Below are 18,832 nucleotides of genomic sequence, written 5' to 3' on the forward strand. Positions count from 1 at the left end.
TTAAAAAATAAAGGACATTTCTAAAAATAAATTTTAAAAGTGAATTGTTAGAAAAGTTTATAGTAAATACATGTTATTCATGTAAATTAATTCACATGAAGAGATGTCAATTTTTTTTTTTTGTGTTCTAAATATTTGGAGATCACTTTCATTATTTCCGACAATTTGATTATCGGGAATGATTGAGAACCGCTGGCCCTAAGCCGCGGGGCCCGAACCAAGCGTGTAGGAACATTATTATATTGAATCCGTGGAAACGGAAAAGTAAGTCGACGGGAAGAGCGGAAAGCGAATGGAAAGCGAGGAGTCGCAGTAGCGTTAAGCCCGGTGGTGCGGCTTTATTAATTATTGCGACGACCCTTTGGCTGTTATCATCCGCTGCCCTTGTCCTCCGTTCATTCGTATCCGTGTTTGCTTGCATATGAAGTTTCATATCGATTTGACTGGTGTCACTAATAAAAATTATTTGCTCGTTTTTATATTAAGAGATGGTTCTTAGAATCTTTCAACAATTTTTTTTTATACTGGTACTTAATGTGAAATAATTTTACATAGGGAAATATCGCGAATAAAATAAGAAATTATAGGATGCATTTTCAACAGATTGTCTGTTGTATTTAGTTCCCCTAAGAAAACATTCAATATAAATCTTTATGCGCCACACACAAAAATCTTTTTTAAGGGTCAAAATATTAGATTATCGGTCGAGTGGAATCAAATTAAAAGCCCATATAGGAACCCCCTCTCTTAATGTCAAATGACGTGTCTCTGTTATGACGGATTCTTTCCTTTTTTCTCTCGTCGGCACGCACATTCCCCTTTGCGTGTTGCTTCAAGGGTTATTCTTTAAGGTGATTGTAAGTCAGTGGGTGTCACTTTGGAAGGCGAATTAGAAATTATTTCCACCACGAAATTTGATCTTTACTTTAGGGATTAATATCGTCCGCAGAAATGAGTCCTATTCGGAGAACTGTAGAAAAATCTCTATGAGGACGGAGAGAAAGAGAGAGAGAGAAGAAATAATTCTTTTTTATTTCAAGCATGAGGAAAAAAATCCTCTCTTTTTATTATAAACAAAATAAAAATTATAGCAAAGAAAAAACAAATTTTCAAAGTTTGACTTTTTGTTTTATTTTGTTCTTATAGTTATTATATTCACAGGTATTTAAAGCTGTTTTCTCAAAAATTTCTCATTTTTATCCTCATTCTGTTTTTTCATTATCGGAATTATATTAATTAATATCACCCTTGAATCGGGTTGGCTTTCTGGTATCATTCAAACGACAGGCGACGCAAACTTATTAGTTAGCATGCATTCGAAATCTTCTGGTGCGTCGAGCACTTGCCATAAATATGTAGATTTGTCCTGCAAGGGCTACGGGAGGCTGCCAGAGAAAAGCAAGAGGGAGGTGAAAGAGTCGTACGAGGGGCGGGGGATATTGTGCTGGCACTCGTCACGGTGTATCAAGAGAGGGCTGCTTTTTCGAAGGGTGGCATAGCGCGTACCTTTTCCTTCATCACGATGGTGCTTTTATAATATTCACCCTACGTGTACACACGTCGGAATGGTGATTTCGTCCTTGTACTCCCCCCCCTCTCTCTCTCTCTCTCTCTCTCATTCATTCACTCACTCACTGTCTGACACACTGAAAAATACTTTGGCAGCGATCGAGATATCGAAGACGCGAAAGACCACGTTTTTCTCGTCTTCTTATCGCTCGGGGACGTTGTCGGCGTCCTTTGTATTGCATTCGATCATCGACCCTTCAAAGATCCAGGATTGAACGGGACGAGATATCGCCAGTTATGAGAATGGGTTTTTTGCACGATGATTTTTCAATTGTCGATATATACGCGAATAAAGTTACAGCGATAAAAAATATACTATAAAAAAATTGTCTTTTTGTTGTGCTTTTTAAATCTTACATTATATTACATACCTGTATTTTGTGAATATTTTAGAAAGATTTTTCTCTTACTTTCTCTTACTTTTATTCAATTAATTTTTTTACTTTAGTATTGAATAATTTTTCTTTATTGAAAAGAGAGTAATAATTTAAGTAAAATAAACCGGGAAATTTTTTGATTGAATTATAATTTGTTTATTTTCAAAAGTTGTTCTCAGATGATGGGACTTCAATTTAAAAACATCTTTTTAGAAAAAAATAATGATAATATATACTGAAGAAGTCTACTACTTGCAAAATGTGTGTATGGATCCCTTTAAATCTCCCATCGTTAATTTCCTCTTTAAATCTTGTCTCTCTCTCTCTCTCTTCTCCTTGAATATCACTCGTCATAATCTAAATACGCTCAATTCCCATTAGTATCCAGCAATTAGCGACGGTAATTCAATTTTGTTGCTGCGTACGTAAAAAGCTGTCACGCCTCGAAGCAGCCAGTGCGACGCCACGATACGCATTTCGATTACTCGCAAAATTTACAACCGGCGCACTACAAATGAAATAATCATTGCCTCTCTCGTCGTTTATTGTGTATACATGATTATTTAGAGCATCAATAATTTTTAAAAAAATAATAATCTTTTTATATGCGAAATTATCTATATGGATAATTATGTTATATCATGATGTAAATTAATTTTACCATAACCAGATAAATTAAAAAATAATTTACAGTTTTATAAATTTGCGTAATCATTTGTTTAATATTATCTTATTTTTCCTGGGAGAGTTTATTAATATATGATTGAATTAATTTACACGACCATAATAATAGTATATATTTAAGTGTAACGTTATGAAATGGTGTCCTCATAATTGTTTTTTATTTTAATTAAAATACGAAACTAGCTTAAGTATTATTAAGCTTACCCAGTATAATTGCAATGTGCGCGTGCGCATACTCATTGCCGCGTTGCTTCGCATCGTCCTGTAACGGGCCGGACTGTCAGTCCTCTCGAGGATCCTTATAAGGGTGCTCGTGTACCCACCCTTTCGCGTCACTTTGTGGATTTCAAAGTTAATCAGTGGATGTCGATAATCACTAATCAAAATTTTTGTGGAAAATTGTAATAAAATAAAAAATGTGGAGTGGGTTTGTCAAGAAGTACAATTAAGATTATTTCTGAAATTCTTATATTAATTTTTTATCATAATTCTATTTTTTACAAGTTATATGAGATGAAAAGTGCTTGTTGATGATAATTCTTTTAATTGTATTTTATCAATTATAGATGACATTTTTAACGTGATAAAGAGAATATAAAATGTTTATTATTTAAATATAAATTGAGAAAAATAAATACATTAAAAAAAGATACAGAAATTCTTAAAATTTATTTTTTTGATTTTCAAAGTATATTGAAAAAATATATTTAGAAAAATTCATAAAATTCTAAGGAAAAGAATTTTTGATTAGATTATTATATATCGAGTTACGCTTTTTTATATCTGTTTTTTACCTGTTTTGTAAATTTTTGCAATGCAAAATTAGAATTGTTGATTAATCTAACCGAACAAACCGAATGCGATCTCATCAAATTATCAGTTCTTTGGATTCTTTTGGATTCTTTTGCATTTTGAAGAAATTGCTTGATAAATTGCGATTTCGTGGAGTGTCTCGAAAGATGAAAGAGGAACAATGTCGGGTCTCAAGACGTCTACGGGCTACTCTCGTACTGGTAATGGAGCCAAACCAAAGAGTAGGATTTGCCGATTGACGTCTTCGCGATCGTTGTTAATCCCATCCTTGGGAAACACTTCATCAGAGAGATCAGTGGAAGTGATCGAATCCTCGTCGTCAAGTCCTAGCAAGTCGTCCACGTCGCCGCGAAGAATTTCTAACGATCGAAAGTCACCCAGAAGACACCCTGAAGAACGTCAACAAGCGCATCACAGTCCCAAGAATCGTTCCCCGAGAAGATTTTTGTCATCTTTAGATGACGATTCATATCAAGGCCAGATGGGTTTGGGACTCAGGGTATCGTCGACCACGTCGACTCGTGTCGACGAAGGACCTGGCATGTCTTTTTTGGAGTTTGAGACTTTGTACACTTTGGAAAAAGAAATGCAATCACGATGTGGCCAAGATATGGCGTTGAGTGACAAATGCACTGTGACAGGGTGGTTTGGCGATAAAAGATGTGGTTATACGGAACTACCAGACCCCATATCGTGTCATCATATGTGCATGTGTAGTGCAGTTCCACCTGTCTCGCAGGCTCCATCGGAGGGATTCAGTTTTGCTCCCGGATGGTCTTTAAATGCGGATCATTTTTATCAGTGGCAGCATCGCGGAAAAAGCACGCAGCAGGTAGTTCAATTTTCACTATCGAGTTTAAGGAATGAAAAATATCTTAGATATTAATATTGATTTTTAAGAGATTAATCATAATTTGCTCTTGATAACGGTAATCGGTTGCTAAATGTTTTACTCAAGAGTTAATTAGTTGTCAGGAGATTATATATGTATAATAAGAATGAGTAATAGTGAGAAATTCAATTTACATGATTTAAAGACTCTGCGATGTTAAATTATAATTTATTTATTTGTGAAATATTGAGAGGAATTGTATTTTAATCGCAATAGTAAATGAAGTACATATCTATTTTACAAATTGATAAATCAATGATTTGAACGAGTTACATTATTGATTTATTATTTAATTATTTAATTATTGAATCATAAAATACTTAGTGTTAGAATATTAAATGTAGAAATCATATTTTGTACGTGAATCAAATAGAGGCGATAGATTGTGTAGCTATTTGCGAGAGAGGACGAGAATTGCAATTGAATCATAATTTAATTATAACATATTGTTGAATTATAAAATACGAATTAATGAAGTATCATAGAAATTAAATTCCACGTTTAATCAAATTAAGTATACAAACATTTATTTCGCTTTTTTTTTTTTTTTTATCAATAGTATCATTGTATCAGAGACTGAATTATTCTTCACCTGTAAATTTTCGGGAAATTCGGAATTCCGAATGCGGGCCTCGAAATGAAACTGTCAGCCGCACACTCTCTCGCACATTCACTGGCATTCTCGAATTAATCGAAAAACGGAAGTAATTTCGCGAGCGGCAACGACGAATCGTCGCGTTTAACGCGGACATTCGAGCTTCTCCGTTCCGATATCGTTTCTCCTCCCGCCCTCCCTTCTGCCTCCGCCCCCTTAAAATCCCCGTGATATTTCCTGCATCCCCGACCGGCATTTTCATCGCTCGAGGCAAGTTGATTTTCCTACACCCCTTCGTTGAGCTAATTTCGGAAACCGAGCTGCAAATTTGCGGCGCTACGCATATCGAGTTTTGCTTCATTTTCGCTGGGGGCTACTCGCGGATTTCGTGCAGTTGGCTATTGCAAGTGAAAATAATCGCGAAATGATCGTCATAGCGCGGTAATATGACTATCATGCGGAAAGGGACAAATGTGTAAATATCGAAATAATGTAAAGTAGAAGTGTACTTAAAAAAAAAAAAAATTTTATCATACCTCATAAACTACTTTCCTGAAGACTTTCGCAGCTTTGTATTTACTTTATTTATCTTATTCACTTACGAATTTATGATGATCTTTAAAGCATTATATTTTGCGAAGGTAAAAGAAGGCTAGGTCAATCCGTAAAAAATTGAGCAGTCCATGTTATTTTCCTTGCTCTTTTTCGTTCTCATAGTTCTACGACCTAGCGTTTCACTTGTAAAAGACTCTCGAAGCTCCTCCTGAGTAGCGAGAGGGTCGAGCCTCCCGAGGACTATCAAATATGCTGCCCGGGGGTGTGAAGGCACTTTGATCAACCCCCAAGAAGTCCGCCCTTCCGCGATGTTTACTTTAAGGGATGCTATCGGCTACCAGCATCCTCCACGCAAGGTGCACTGTCGTCTTTTTTGTTCCTTTTAGGTATATATATCGCCAAAGGAATAGCTCTTGGCGAGACGAAGACAAGGATGTTCATTAGATCGTGATCAAAGCAAGTTGGCTTTGTCCATTAAAGTTGCGCTAAAAATTGCGTTAGCAATATTAATTCTTAATTACACTAGAGCTCGGTTTTTAAATTTATTTTTGTTATCTTGAAGCAAGAAAAGATTCTTTAAAACAACAAGTATTAATTAATAGAGTATTTATGATAATATTTTAATATTATTATAAATACAAAAGTAGAAAAAATCATTTTTAATTTCCGATTTCAGAACATTCGCTTCTATATATTTTTAAATCTTATTTGAGCGCTAAAATTTAATTTTTTGTAAAATTGTAAAATATGAGTAGATAGGAATTATAAATAATAAATAATGTTTTTTTTTTTGTTGTAACCAATTTAAAATTAATGTCGTAGAATAATCGTAAATGTCATGGCGATCGATTTCGATGAATACAGCTCTCATTTCTTTCCTCCATTTGTTCTTTTGTAATATTTGCCTTAGGGAACAGTGCCAACATCTTCCCACAGGAAGAAGGGTGACTGTTTCCCTTTCTCGTCACTAAGGACCGGATTGGTCCATGCTCCTATTCCTTTCGACAAAGCAAACATATCCGCGTCATTATTGCGTCTTGCGTGGTTCGATCATTCGCGCAGAAACGAGCGATCTAATTTCGAGTCTTATTGGGTGTCATGTCTCTTTTTTCTTTTTCTCCTTCTTCCTAGGTGTAATTTATACCATCTGTCAAGAATGCATCTGATACCAAAATGCGTCATATTTACTCATCAAAGCAAAAATGTTACGAGTTTTTAAAATTTATCGATTCTGCAAGTTTATATATTGACGCATGAAATATATATATATAGTATGAACATGTAAAATGTTGTTAACATATTTAGAGAAGCTTAAAAATATATATATATTTTTCTTTTATTTTACTTGAAAAATAATATATCGTAATATTTATTACTTTGTTTAAATTTTATTAGTAAATTATAACTTTTATTCATTAATTGATATTTTTTCGCTTTATTTTTTATGAATAGCAATAGAGTTGTTGATATATCTTTCAATATTTAGCGAGAAAGAATATTTTTCGGCTGATGAAAGTTATTACTGACACCATCTCGTTGTTCATCATGGATCGATGAGCTTTGACATATGTCGCGATATGTATTTACGAATCAGCGATCTATGCAAATTGCAGGGGATGCTGCCGTTATCCAGTTTATATTGCTGTAAACAACGACGCACACGTAAAAAATTACAGCAAAATAAAGTCTGAACGATAGGCAAATTAAAACATATTTTTATACATAAAATCTTTTTTTAGAATTGCTGCATTCAATTTTATTTTTATTTAATTTTCACTGATTTCGGTATCATTAAATTTAATTATACTTGGCATTTAATATTCTTTTGTTTCTGCTGTTATTATATGTTGTTTTATTGAAGCACATGATATTTGTTGAGGAAGGAAAGCTTGAAACAACGCGAAGGGCGCGCGAAAAAGGGCGCACGCCCTGACGAGAGCAATTTTCGTGGGGCTGCAAATTGGCAATCGGACGATAAATGATTTAGGTCGTACTCACGCATGTCTGTACTGACACACACACACACACACACACACACACACACACACACACACACACATATAAATATATATGCGTATGTATTTGTTCAATGATACTTGGTATAGGGATGAACCTACCCCAAGGCAAAGCGCATATCTCCGCCTATCAAGTCATCTTACCGAGAAAATAGATCTTTAATTGAATCGCGAGGTGAGTCACAGACTCACCCATAACGCACTTGATCTAAAATGAACAGCAGGTGCAGGATATCTTCCAAAAATGTAGCTTACTTTCCAAACTTTCAACTTGTCATTCCTTATCTGCATAGTTTATTCGCTCCATATCAAAATAAATATTTCTCTTCCTATATATATTCGTGCATCGCGTCCTAAACACATAAATACTCATAATCCGGCTGCGCGGCAGGATGCAGCAGGATGCTGAAAAAATAATCGAGATAGACGCGTTCGCGATGGTGGTGTTAAATAAATACGTCGGCAGCGCTGTATCCAGCTTATGACAAAAAACGAATTTCGCATCCCTATCAGGTTTCGCTTTACACGGATTTTTCGACGTTATTTTGCAGTTTGCTGCCCGGCTTTCGTTACCATTCGGATCGTTCCCAACACTGTTACCTCCGGCAAAAAGAATGATCAAAATTCCATGTGTCGTTGGCGTGTAAATCTCTAAAATGCAAATTGAAGTTTTATTAAGAATGTAATAAATACAATTAATAAAATTTAATTGAATTGAAAATTTAGAAATTGTTTTTAATTTAATTGTAGATTTAATAAAACTTGAATTTTTGCTCTTTGATTTGACGAAAGAAATTATTAAATCCTACGTAATAAAATTGATTTTTTTTTATTTATTAAAATTGCAAAAACATCAATTAAATTTTTATTACGCGTAATCATTTATTCATTTATCATTTATCTTCGATACATATTTGGTTGCATCCTATTCAAAAAGAATTTCGATCAACCGTCCAAAGAAGGACGTCCGACACAACAAAATCAATATTCCCCGCGTACGTTTCTCGAGGACCTTCCAAACTCTGTGCCATACCACGTCCACATCAAATGCCACGTGGAAATGCCACATCACACGAATATCGTGCCGATATGTTTCGCGTGAAAACAGGCGTGTCGAACCACGTCACAGAATTGCGAACTATCACTGCCGGCGTTGAAACCGCAATTATGAGTCCATGTCAATGACAGACTCGCCTACCTTCTCTTCATTTTAATTAAACAACTTATTAATGTTTTTATTGATAATACACAAAAAAAGTTTTGAATTTATAATAAATAAAATAAAATGTGCATAATATATCTTCTCTTTTAAGGTAGAAAAGATAAAGCACCATTAGAGTGACATTTTCGTGAATATATATATATATATATATATATATATATATATATATATATATATATGGGGCAGACATAGATTCGTACCTTTCCGTGACGGTTCCTTGGAGCAGAAGGATGCTTTTGTGAAGAAGAACTAGTGCCGAATCAGGAGTGCGACCCCAAGCAAACGTCGAAGCTCGTTAGAGCGTTTCGGAGAGCGAGTTAGCGGTCTCTTGCGCGCTCTACGTGAGCTGAAAGAATTATAGCAATTTCAACGTGACGGAACCTGAATTCGTAATGAACGACACGCGTCTGCTGTACAGATTTTGCCGAAGGAGATCTCTCTTAGGGGAGAGATCTCCTTGTTAGTTTGCGAATAGTTACAGAAATAATCTTTCTAAATCTTCCCGACAGAAAGATCAAGACTATTTATCATCACGTCCTATAAATTTCTACAAAAATATTTTTGTTCTTGCGTAACACATTTCAACGTATATACTCGGAAAAGCATGATTTAGACAGGGTTCAACTTTATGACTCAACTTTATTATCGAGATGTGTCATATAAAATAGTGACAATAACACACTGACAGTTGAAATGTATATAGCACTGTCTTTCGACAAAGACGCATGTCGAAAGCATATAACTGCTGTAGGAAAGGCAAACGATTATCCGTCTTATGCAAGACAAACCCACCGGCGAAAGTTATTTTATGCGCGTGAGTCTACGAGTTTCTGGGACCTGGGAAGGATAGTCGCAGGGGCCTGGTCTCTCGCTCAGCTCTCGTGTGGGCTAGTTAGCGTATGCAAGAGGATACCTACACGAGGCAAATAGCGTACAATAGCAGGGTTGGGCCTGGTTGCATCGCGACTGGCGGTGCAGGTAAATTTAGCTCGTTCTCTCGCGAGTGCGTGTGCACGCACGTGCACGCGTCATAATGGCGCGTAGGTGAGCCACTCATTCATAAAACATAACCCACGTGGCGCCGGCGGTCGGGGTGAGCTATGAAAAAAACGAGGTACGAACGTCCCGAAGTGGTGGAAGCGATGAGATAAGTGAAAAGGAAAAGAATAGACGAGAAAAGTTACATGGCGGTTACTAGACAGGAAAAAGGAATTGAAGCTCTTGTGTGATAATCCCATTCCGCACAAATTCCCGCGGAAAGTTATTTAATAAAAGACCTTCCGATTTATACAAATAATTTTGATTAATAATTGAAACTGAAAAGTATATGTTAATATGATTGATATTTGGCATATTTTTATTATAGTTATAATTTTCTTACATTTGTAGTAGAGATCGTATAATTTTATTATATAAATCCCAAATGTTAAATTTTAATATTATTTGTTAATTCAATTTTGTTGTGTTTCATGTCATTACGTTGTTTTTTTTTTTTTTTTTTTCCCCTCGGATATCGTTTCCCTTTCACCTCTTAGTTAGATGACTGATATTTCAAGACGTCTGCGTGAATTAGCGACTTAAAGATATTTGGATAGGCTTTAACTTTACGGGAAAACAAAGGATGCTAATCAGATCTTATCAGAGGCCTGGCCTAGTATGGCGGACGTAAAAATAACTTTGTTCTCATGGGAGTTCGGTAGTCATGACGACAAGAGGGTTTTCTCGAATCTCGAGAGGGTGTGAGAACATAGGACACGCTTGTTGCAGGACACGTACCTACCCTCCTGAGGGAAGAGGGTACATGCATCCTCCGTAGTTCTTGGAGAGGAAAACGATAACTTGGTTACGACGGTTCTCAACTGCGGGAGCTTCAGTTTTGGTTAATGTCTTTCTCGTCCGATCTTGATGAGATATTACGGAGCAATTTTATTTATCAAAAGATGAAAAATAATAATAAATAAAATAAAGTGTTATTAATTTAAACTAAAATTCAGAGGTGATTATTTAGTAGAAATACATATTATATCTTGCATTCTAGATTGTGCCAATGGTTGTTATTCTTTGAATATATATACGACTCTTTATTTTACTTCTTGAATTAGATTATTATATTTCTTGTATTTAATTCAATTCATTATTTTATAATATAATTATGTTTATGTAACTTACAATTTATATACTAGAGTTAAATTTCAATATAGAGACAAATTTAAATTTTACAATTTTTAATTCGTATGATTTATTTCTATTTTTATCTTTAATAATTTTTTTTATAAATAGCTGTGAGTTGCGCTTTACCGATTGGAAAATTGACCGCGGGAAATTTCACTGCGCAACTAACAATAAGTGCACACGATTAATGCGCAACGAGAGAGAGGGTGAAAACACAGGGAAAGGAGGGTGTTACCACGGCACACGGATCGTTTGTAATGAACGGTGTAAAAGAGGGATAACCGGACAATGATCAGCAGAAAAGGAAGATACTTTCGGTCTAGAGATCTGTATCTTTCGCATTCTAATACACACTTGCATATCTACATAATAATGAGCAGTGACATAAAATATATTTTATTTTTTTTTTTTCAAGTTGCATAATTTTAGCAACTTACGAAAATATATATTTTCTTTGGTCTTTCTCTTTCCGGGGGGGGGGGGGGGGAGACACTCTATTAAATTAAGAAGATCATTCTAACCGATTTGTTGGATTACGCGTTTAAGATGGTCTCCTGATTCCGCAGTTTCGCTTTCGCTTTCGATTTTCTCTTCTCCTTTACCCCTTTATCCTAAAAGCTGTCTGGCATGTCTCGATATCGTTTGGGTTAAAGCAAACCTAATTCCGTCAGGCCAGTTCCATAGTCGGCTGTGTCCATCGAGACGAGCGGACCTCCCGCTCGACGTAATCGCGCAACAAAGCTCAGTCTCTCACCCCTTTTTCATCCCTCGTCCTCTCGGTGCGAGACGCGTTCTGCCCGCAAAATTGTCGCGCCGATGGAAACCATCCCCAATCTTCCTCGCCGTCGTTAGGGGAAAGTAAAACTCATTCTCTTCCGCCACTGTGAGTGAAGTGAATTAATTCCGTAACATCTAAATGGCAGGATTTTTATCAAAAAATTTAATAAGTAAAAAGATGTTAAAGAAATTGGAAAATAGGGAATGAAGAATGGAAGAAATTATTTAAAAAATGTTGAAGATAAATATTTTGTTGAATTTATTTTTTTAAGGAAAAATTAATGTCTTTCCTTAAATAAAATAGAATAATGAATTAAAGAATATAATCATAGTAAGGACTTTATAATTTTGCCAAGAGGAAACAAAGCGTGGAAAATGTCTACCATAGTCAATCTCGATCGACAATTTACCCTCTTCCCTTTGAAAAAAGAAAAACAGACCAAGTTTACCTTTCATCTCGTCCCTTTTTTCCGCTTGCAAAATCATCCTCTCGGTTGCATTATCGCACAGGATGAAAGAAAAAACGGACAGGATTACGCGACTAACGAGCCGTCAGACTGCCGTCAGGAGCGAATTAATTATTGTCCTTTAACGGTTTCGTTTCCGGCTCCTGAACTCTCAGTGTCGCCGCCGTTCCGGGAGGGATCGACAGCAATATTCAATTTCATGCATCCCCTTTGCACCAATGGTTTCCCCGCTATCGTCCACACCCGCACCGATGGACAATTATTATCCTTTGACTGCCCCTCGCATTTTGAGATGCGATCGTCGCGCTGGAAAAACGACCGTTGAACTGTCGGAAATTAATTGCCAAAATTTTGACAAGCACGAATGCTTTTAATCCGCGTATCAACTTCTGAAAGATCGTGACGTCGCGCGGATGCGAGAGAAATCGCACCTACATAAATTTTATCTTTATTTAAAACAGAGAAAAAGACTCTAAAGCTCCATAAATTGAGAACAAAAAAAAAACAGCCAATTAAATAAAAATTTTTAATGAAAATTTTATCAATAAATGTTCGCTTGTCATCAATAGAGAGGTTAAAACTTTTTCATTAAAAGTAGTTGTTAACAGTTGGAATTTAAAAATGGAGGACCATATTTTATTTCGATAACATTGTACACACAATACCATTTTTATAAAGTTAAAATTAAAATAGTTTACAAAAATTGAAATTTAAAAATTTAAAAATCAGAAATTTAGTTAGCAAAATTTAAAAAATTTTTATATAATATAAAGTAATTCGGAGAGATTAAAAGGCTTGGGTTATTTCGCAAAACTGAGGAAATTTTGTTGTCGAAATGACGAATAAACGAGCAGCAGACAAGACATGAGCATTCCCGACAGGTGCGTGGATCGATTGCTATTCCGCGCGGCTCGCGTACGAGCAGCATCATTAATTGTAATGCCTGCCATGGCGTTGCCTTTTAACGCGCGCGACTAGTCGCGGCTGCGTGCGATAATCGGGGCTAAGTCGAATATCGATCAGCGCGTACGCAGTTCTCACCGGCTCTTATCAACACATGTGATGCATTACGATTCCATCCTCGGCCTAACGTCTACGATAGAGAATAGAGGGGAGGAGAAAAAAAACTTGACATGATTGAACTACATGATCGATGGTAATGGCGAACAATATATTAAGCGTCTATAACAAAATTTATATTATATTAAATTTATATTATTTTATATATATATATATATATATATATATCGGAAGAAAGTTAACGGATTATTTAAATTGAAATTAGTTTTTATCGTCTGTTGAAAAAAATTTAGGACTCAGGTTATTATTTCATCGAAGCCTATAATTGGGACTTTATAAGATAAGATGCGATGGTTGTTACGATTGAACGGCGTCATGATCTAGTAGTTACATAACAGTTTCTCAGATCGGCCGTTGATGAATTTACGGCTTTTTGTCCGACTCCATTAATTCGCTAATTCAAACGACGACGCCCACGCGAACGACGACGCTCGCACTCATCGTGCTCTATTTCGAGTTAAACGCTACCGTCGTCGTCGCCGCCGCCGCTTCTTCCTTCGGTTACGAACGCCACCAAATCGTCTCTCATTCTCTATTTTCATCCCCCTTGTGCACGTTATTTTCGCCTCGCGGAGGAAAGATATTGTCTTCCTGGAATATCGTCGGATGTCTAGCAATTTTTATTAGTTTTTCTTTCCTTTAAATTTTTTCCTTTCTTCTCTGTACCGATGTACTCGACAATTTTCTTACTCAAAGTTAGCTTCGAGAAAGATTGTGAATGTAAATATATGTACATGTGTATGTAATATATTTTGGAAATACTGATTTATAAAGTTTTATATTTTACACTCAGTAAATTGTACGTATTACACGAATGTCACGTAAGTATAGTTTCACCGAAGCTTCGCTTTTTGAATAAAAAACGAAGATTGAAGGATTATGTTGTTGAATCGGCGCTGACTCGTCCATATCGTCGAAAATTCTCGGTAGACCTTCTTAATGTCTTTACAGTTCTGCGATTCTTCAACAGCTCGATGCAGTTTCCTCGTCACGTCCATCGTATCATCTTAAAATAGCGATCTCGAGATGTGTCACACTTCCTGATCACATCATCATCCTTGGCCCTTGATTTCTCGAAACTTTACACATAAGTGTTTTTCATCAGAATCTAACTCGACTTATTATTTTTAATACATTTAGATTTATGCACAATTATAAATATTTATAAAACGTAATTATGTAACTTATAAATTATATTATTTTTTAAACTTTTACGACTAAATTATTAGTTTATTTCTTAATAAACTTCGAAATTAAATTAAACTAATTGAACATGAAATTATTTTATTTTCTTGATTATTTTAAATGATCTGATTTTAATATTAAATTATCTAAAGATGAAATTTTAAATAAAAATTTTCATTCAACTTTCTTAGGACTTTCGCTACACTTGCTCTGCAAATTTAAATTGCAATTATATCAATTTTGATATTTTACGCAATAATCTTTTGTAGAGATTCGATAAAAAGAGTGAGAGAACAGAGAAAGTGAAAGAAGGTGGCAAAACCGGAGGAAGAGGCGGATAAAGAGAAAGAGATGTTGCAAGGAGAGGGAGGAGATGAAGTAGGAGAAGGAGAAGAAGGCGCAGAAGAGAATGTATACCTACGAATAGAGAAACGTGCGCTCGCGTATTCAGTTACGTCCGGTGCGTCGCGGCGTCGAGACGCTTCCGTGTTTCGTCTTGCGAAGCATCGCGACGCAACGCGACGCGACGCGACGCGACGCGTTACGTCGCTCGCGCTGGATTATTTCACGAGAGTGATTTGCTCGTGAACAACTAAACAATTAAACGATCGAGTTCTTTTCCCTTTCCTCTTTTCCTTTTTTTCCCGCCATCGTCGCTCGAAGGAAGATTGTAGAAATGAAGAACCGAGATAAAGATCCGAATACTAATCGCATCAACGATTTATTAATCTTGACAGAAGAATTGAGGATTAATAAAAGATTAGTATAAACTGTTTCGTTTTTTCCGAGCATCGTAAATTTCTGTCAGTGCATAGTGCTTTTATAAAAGAGAAAAAAAAAACACATGTACCAGTGTATCAATGTAAATTATATGTGAAAGAATATAAAAAAGATATCAGTGAAACTATCTATGTCTTGAATTAAATATTAGCGAATAGTGAAACGGATGAAATCGTTCGATCCCATCAAAGATCAAATTGTTGTATCTTGTTATTGTTACATTGATATTCTCTTAATTAAAATTCCAGAAAAAAATAGAGTATAATAAAAAATAAAAAAATAATCGTATGCTATTGTGAGAAGAAAGTTCAAGGATCAAAAAAGTCAAGGATCAAGGTCAAAGACATTAATTTTGATTATAGTGCGAATAGTGTAGCTGTAATTATGCACTATCGTATGACGATTGAATGCAAGGTGCATTGGTACGAGTGCGGCGATTTATTGTGAGGAATAATCGGGAAGGTGGCAAATTTGGATGACGTTGAGACGTCGCAGGGGTCGCGACGACCACCGGCGGCATCATGGCGTGCATCAGGGCGCCGAGATCCGTACGCGGTTCTATCGACGACATCAAGGCTGATTCCACACGTAATGTCGTGCAGGTAATTTCTCCCTTTTCGCTCGTATCTCCCTTGCCGAGAGATCCTCAAATCCTTGTCAATATCCTTGCAACAATTTTGCTGATTTATTAGACCATCTCTTTGTCGTTGTATTATAACTACTTTTGAGAAAACTCATTTACAATTTGGTATAAAAGCATTTAAGATAAAAAGATAAAAATAGATTTATAATAAATGAAAACATGAACATAGAATAACAACTGATTGAACCGAAAGAATAATCCATTTCATATCAAGTTATAAGCGCTACATTAATATATAATGAAGCATCTTGATATTTCATCTCAACAAGTCACACTTCGGCGTTTCACTGGATTTTGCTCCAGCGCTCTTCTATCTTTACTAAAATATCCCGGGAAAGTCTTGGGATAGTGCATCGGGACAATGGGAAAAGAAATCGACGAAGCGGCGACCCTATCGCCGCCGCCGTAATAATGGCGACCTGAAATCATGAAGCGAACCTTCCATGCGCCCCTTCGTAACGCTCGTCTCTTTGCGCGCTCAAAAATAGTACGCGATGACTAACTCTCTCCTCTCCTCGCTCTCTGCGTGGTCGCTGTGCTCCTCTCCTGCTCTCCTCTGTCTCCTCCTCCTCCTCCTCTTCCGACTCTGTACGACAACCACGTTTGTCTTCCCTTGTGCTTTCCCAGCGCTGCGCGCGTCCGCCTCTTCGGGAGCTCTCGAGAGAGCGTCGCTTACTTCGCTCGCTCGCTCGCTCGCGCTGAAAAGCTTGGCGTTTTGCCAGCGTGGTAAAACGCGTCAGGACAATTCATGCTTCCGCACGTGATTTATGTACCCAATTCTCACTTATAGACAGAAATGTACAAAAATTATTATATTGTATATAAAAAGTTACATTTGAGAAATATCAAGTGATTTTATTTTCTTGGGAAAAGATCATATTTATCTTTTAGACAGAGGGAAAAAGAATTGCAACGATAAAGTTGTAAAAATTTGTGAGAGAATAACTTGATTACGATATATTTTATTGGTGAAGCAAAAAAACGGAGCTTTCTTTACTGCTAACATAGCGGTAAAAGTTCACAGCGCACAATATCGACATCTTGTCAGAAATAATGTAATAAATATCTACAACAGTATCAATTGATTGACGAATAAATTTATCGAAAAGCATCATTTCTTTACCGTTCGAATATTTGACAAATAAATATGGAACATACACGGATGACAAAGTCAGTATGGTAGTCAGCGGGCACCTGCGGCACAATAAAAAATATCAAGTAAAAAAAAAAAAAGAAAAAGAGAACGGGAGAAAGAGTCGCGTGTTAATAAACGTAAGTGTACACGCACTTGCACGGGGTTGCAATCAACGAGAGATAACACCCGCATGACGTATGGGTATCGCCGCCGATGGAAATGCAAATGGATGCGTCGCACGTCGCGCTGTGTCGCACGTCGCGCTGTTTTCGTCGAAAGCGAAAACGACAGAAAAAGAGTTCGCGGAGCTTCGCGGTCAGCTGCAAATGCATTCAATTTTGTCGACGCACGCCGGGCACCTGTCGCACATTACGCGAATAGGCGCGGTCCTCGGGACCATCGAGACCACTCGCGATGTCATCAACGCGCTAATTGAAATTCTGTACTTCTGACGATCGAAAATTTGCCACTTGTAATTGAGACTTGAGTACGATTTATAACTTGTAATTAGAGTGACTCGATAATCGGGATTTATGTACGGGATTTTATGTTTCTAATTAGAGACGCGATTTGGATTCGTGATCGAGACTTTGCCGCAACGTACTAACTGGCAACGTAATGACAGAAAAGTTGGATCGCGATATATTGCGTTAACTGGAATCTGACTCGGCAACAAATTAACACACGCTTTGACATAATAATAAGATAAATCAAATTGCGGGATTGCAGCAACGACATGATAGACTTTCGAAGTGCACTTTGCCCACAAAGTGCTCGTTAATGCACTTCTCCATACTTTAATCCACTCGCTCACTATGAAATGACTATGCACGATGCGTATAATTTTCTTATTTTACGCATGCAACTCTCCAAAGGTATTTCTTGCTAAGATTTTTATTTTATTTTATGTGCTTATTGGAATTTTTAAATAAAGCAAATTATAACGTTACGAACGATAGAAATGTTTACTTATCGCTATTATAGAAAACTTAAATATTCTTAAAGAAGAATAATATAGAAAAGAATTTATAATAAAATATTAATAAATACATACGTTAAGGTCTTGTAGAAGGATAATATTTGCAGAATAATAAATCACAAAGTACGCACATGTTACAAGCGAAAAATTCTCATAATTTGACATGCCACAAATAAGGAAACATTCTTTAAGGTAGAAAGATTTCTATCGCACGCCAATCAGTATTCTCTATTTTGCTTCTTCCGTTTCAAGTAGCTTAGGGTTAACTATACCATTTGAACAAATCCAACTAAGGTTTGCGGGCAAATATGATTGCGATATATTTCCTGAAATTAATCTAAATCTATATATTTAGGAAAACAATTACAGGAAATAATAAATTAGAACATAACAAAATTTATTTTTTATTTATCTCTTATCTCAATAACATGCACTTATTAACAATAATAGGTAGCTTATATTTTTATTTATAAAATTATTTTTGGTGGAGTAAAACTAGTAAAATTAGTTTTAATAAATTTTTAGTACGGGAAATAAACGAATGTCTGCAAACAATTGGGATCATTCGTTATTTTTGTCTCTAGAACTGAAGCAAGCAATGAAGAAATAATAACCGATGTGCAGTCACGGAACGAAGAAATAAGAAATAATCGATCGATCGATCGATCGATCGACCATTAAAGTCCGTTCCCTTGCGATATGTTTGCTCTCTCTACAAGCTATTCGTTATTATTGTCCCTCCCTTTCTTTCTCGCGATTGCCTTTAATTCACCGCGCGAGCTACGATCTCGAAAGTCGATCGATCAGCCATAATCTTTGCCGATGAAACACAACGTAATTAAGAACGCGTACAATTTTCCGTCTTGTACTCTACCGAGTACAATTGCGAGTG

At 36.2% G+C, this 18,832-nt stretch overlaps 1 protein-coding gene across 1 annotated transcript in view; it reads left to right on the forward strand.

Annotated features, from left to right (window-relative positions):
* The first annotated feature begins 3,453 nt into the window (after positions 1 to 3,453).
* Positions 3,454 to 18,832, forward strand: part of sick (sickie) — a 112,651-nt gene continuing 97,272 nt past the window's right edge. Inside the window, exon 1 of the mRNA XM_089083311.1 lies at positions 3,454 to 4,275. Within this exon, the coding sequence (XP_088939437.1) occupies positions 3,604 to 4,275 (672 nt within the window). The 5' untranslated portion in view covers positions 3,454 to 3,603. The remainder of the gene's footprint in view (positions 4,276 to 18,832) is intronic.

Source organism: Pogonomyrmex barbatus, unplaced genomic scaffold, assembly GCF_055798465.1.
Source record: "Pogonomyrmex barbatus isolate J1 unplaced genomic scaffold, ASM5579846v1 scaffold7, whole genome shotgun sequence".
NCBI lineage: Eukaryota > Metazoa > Arthropoda > Insecta > Hymenoptera > Formicidae > Pogonomyrmex > Pogonomyrmex barbatus.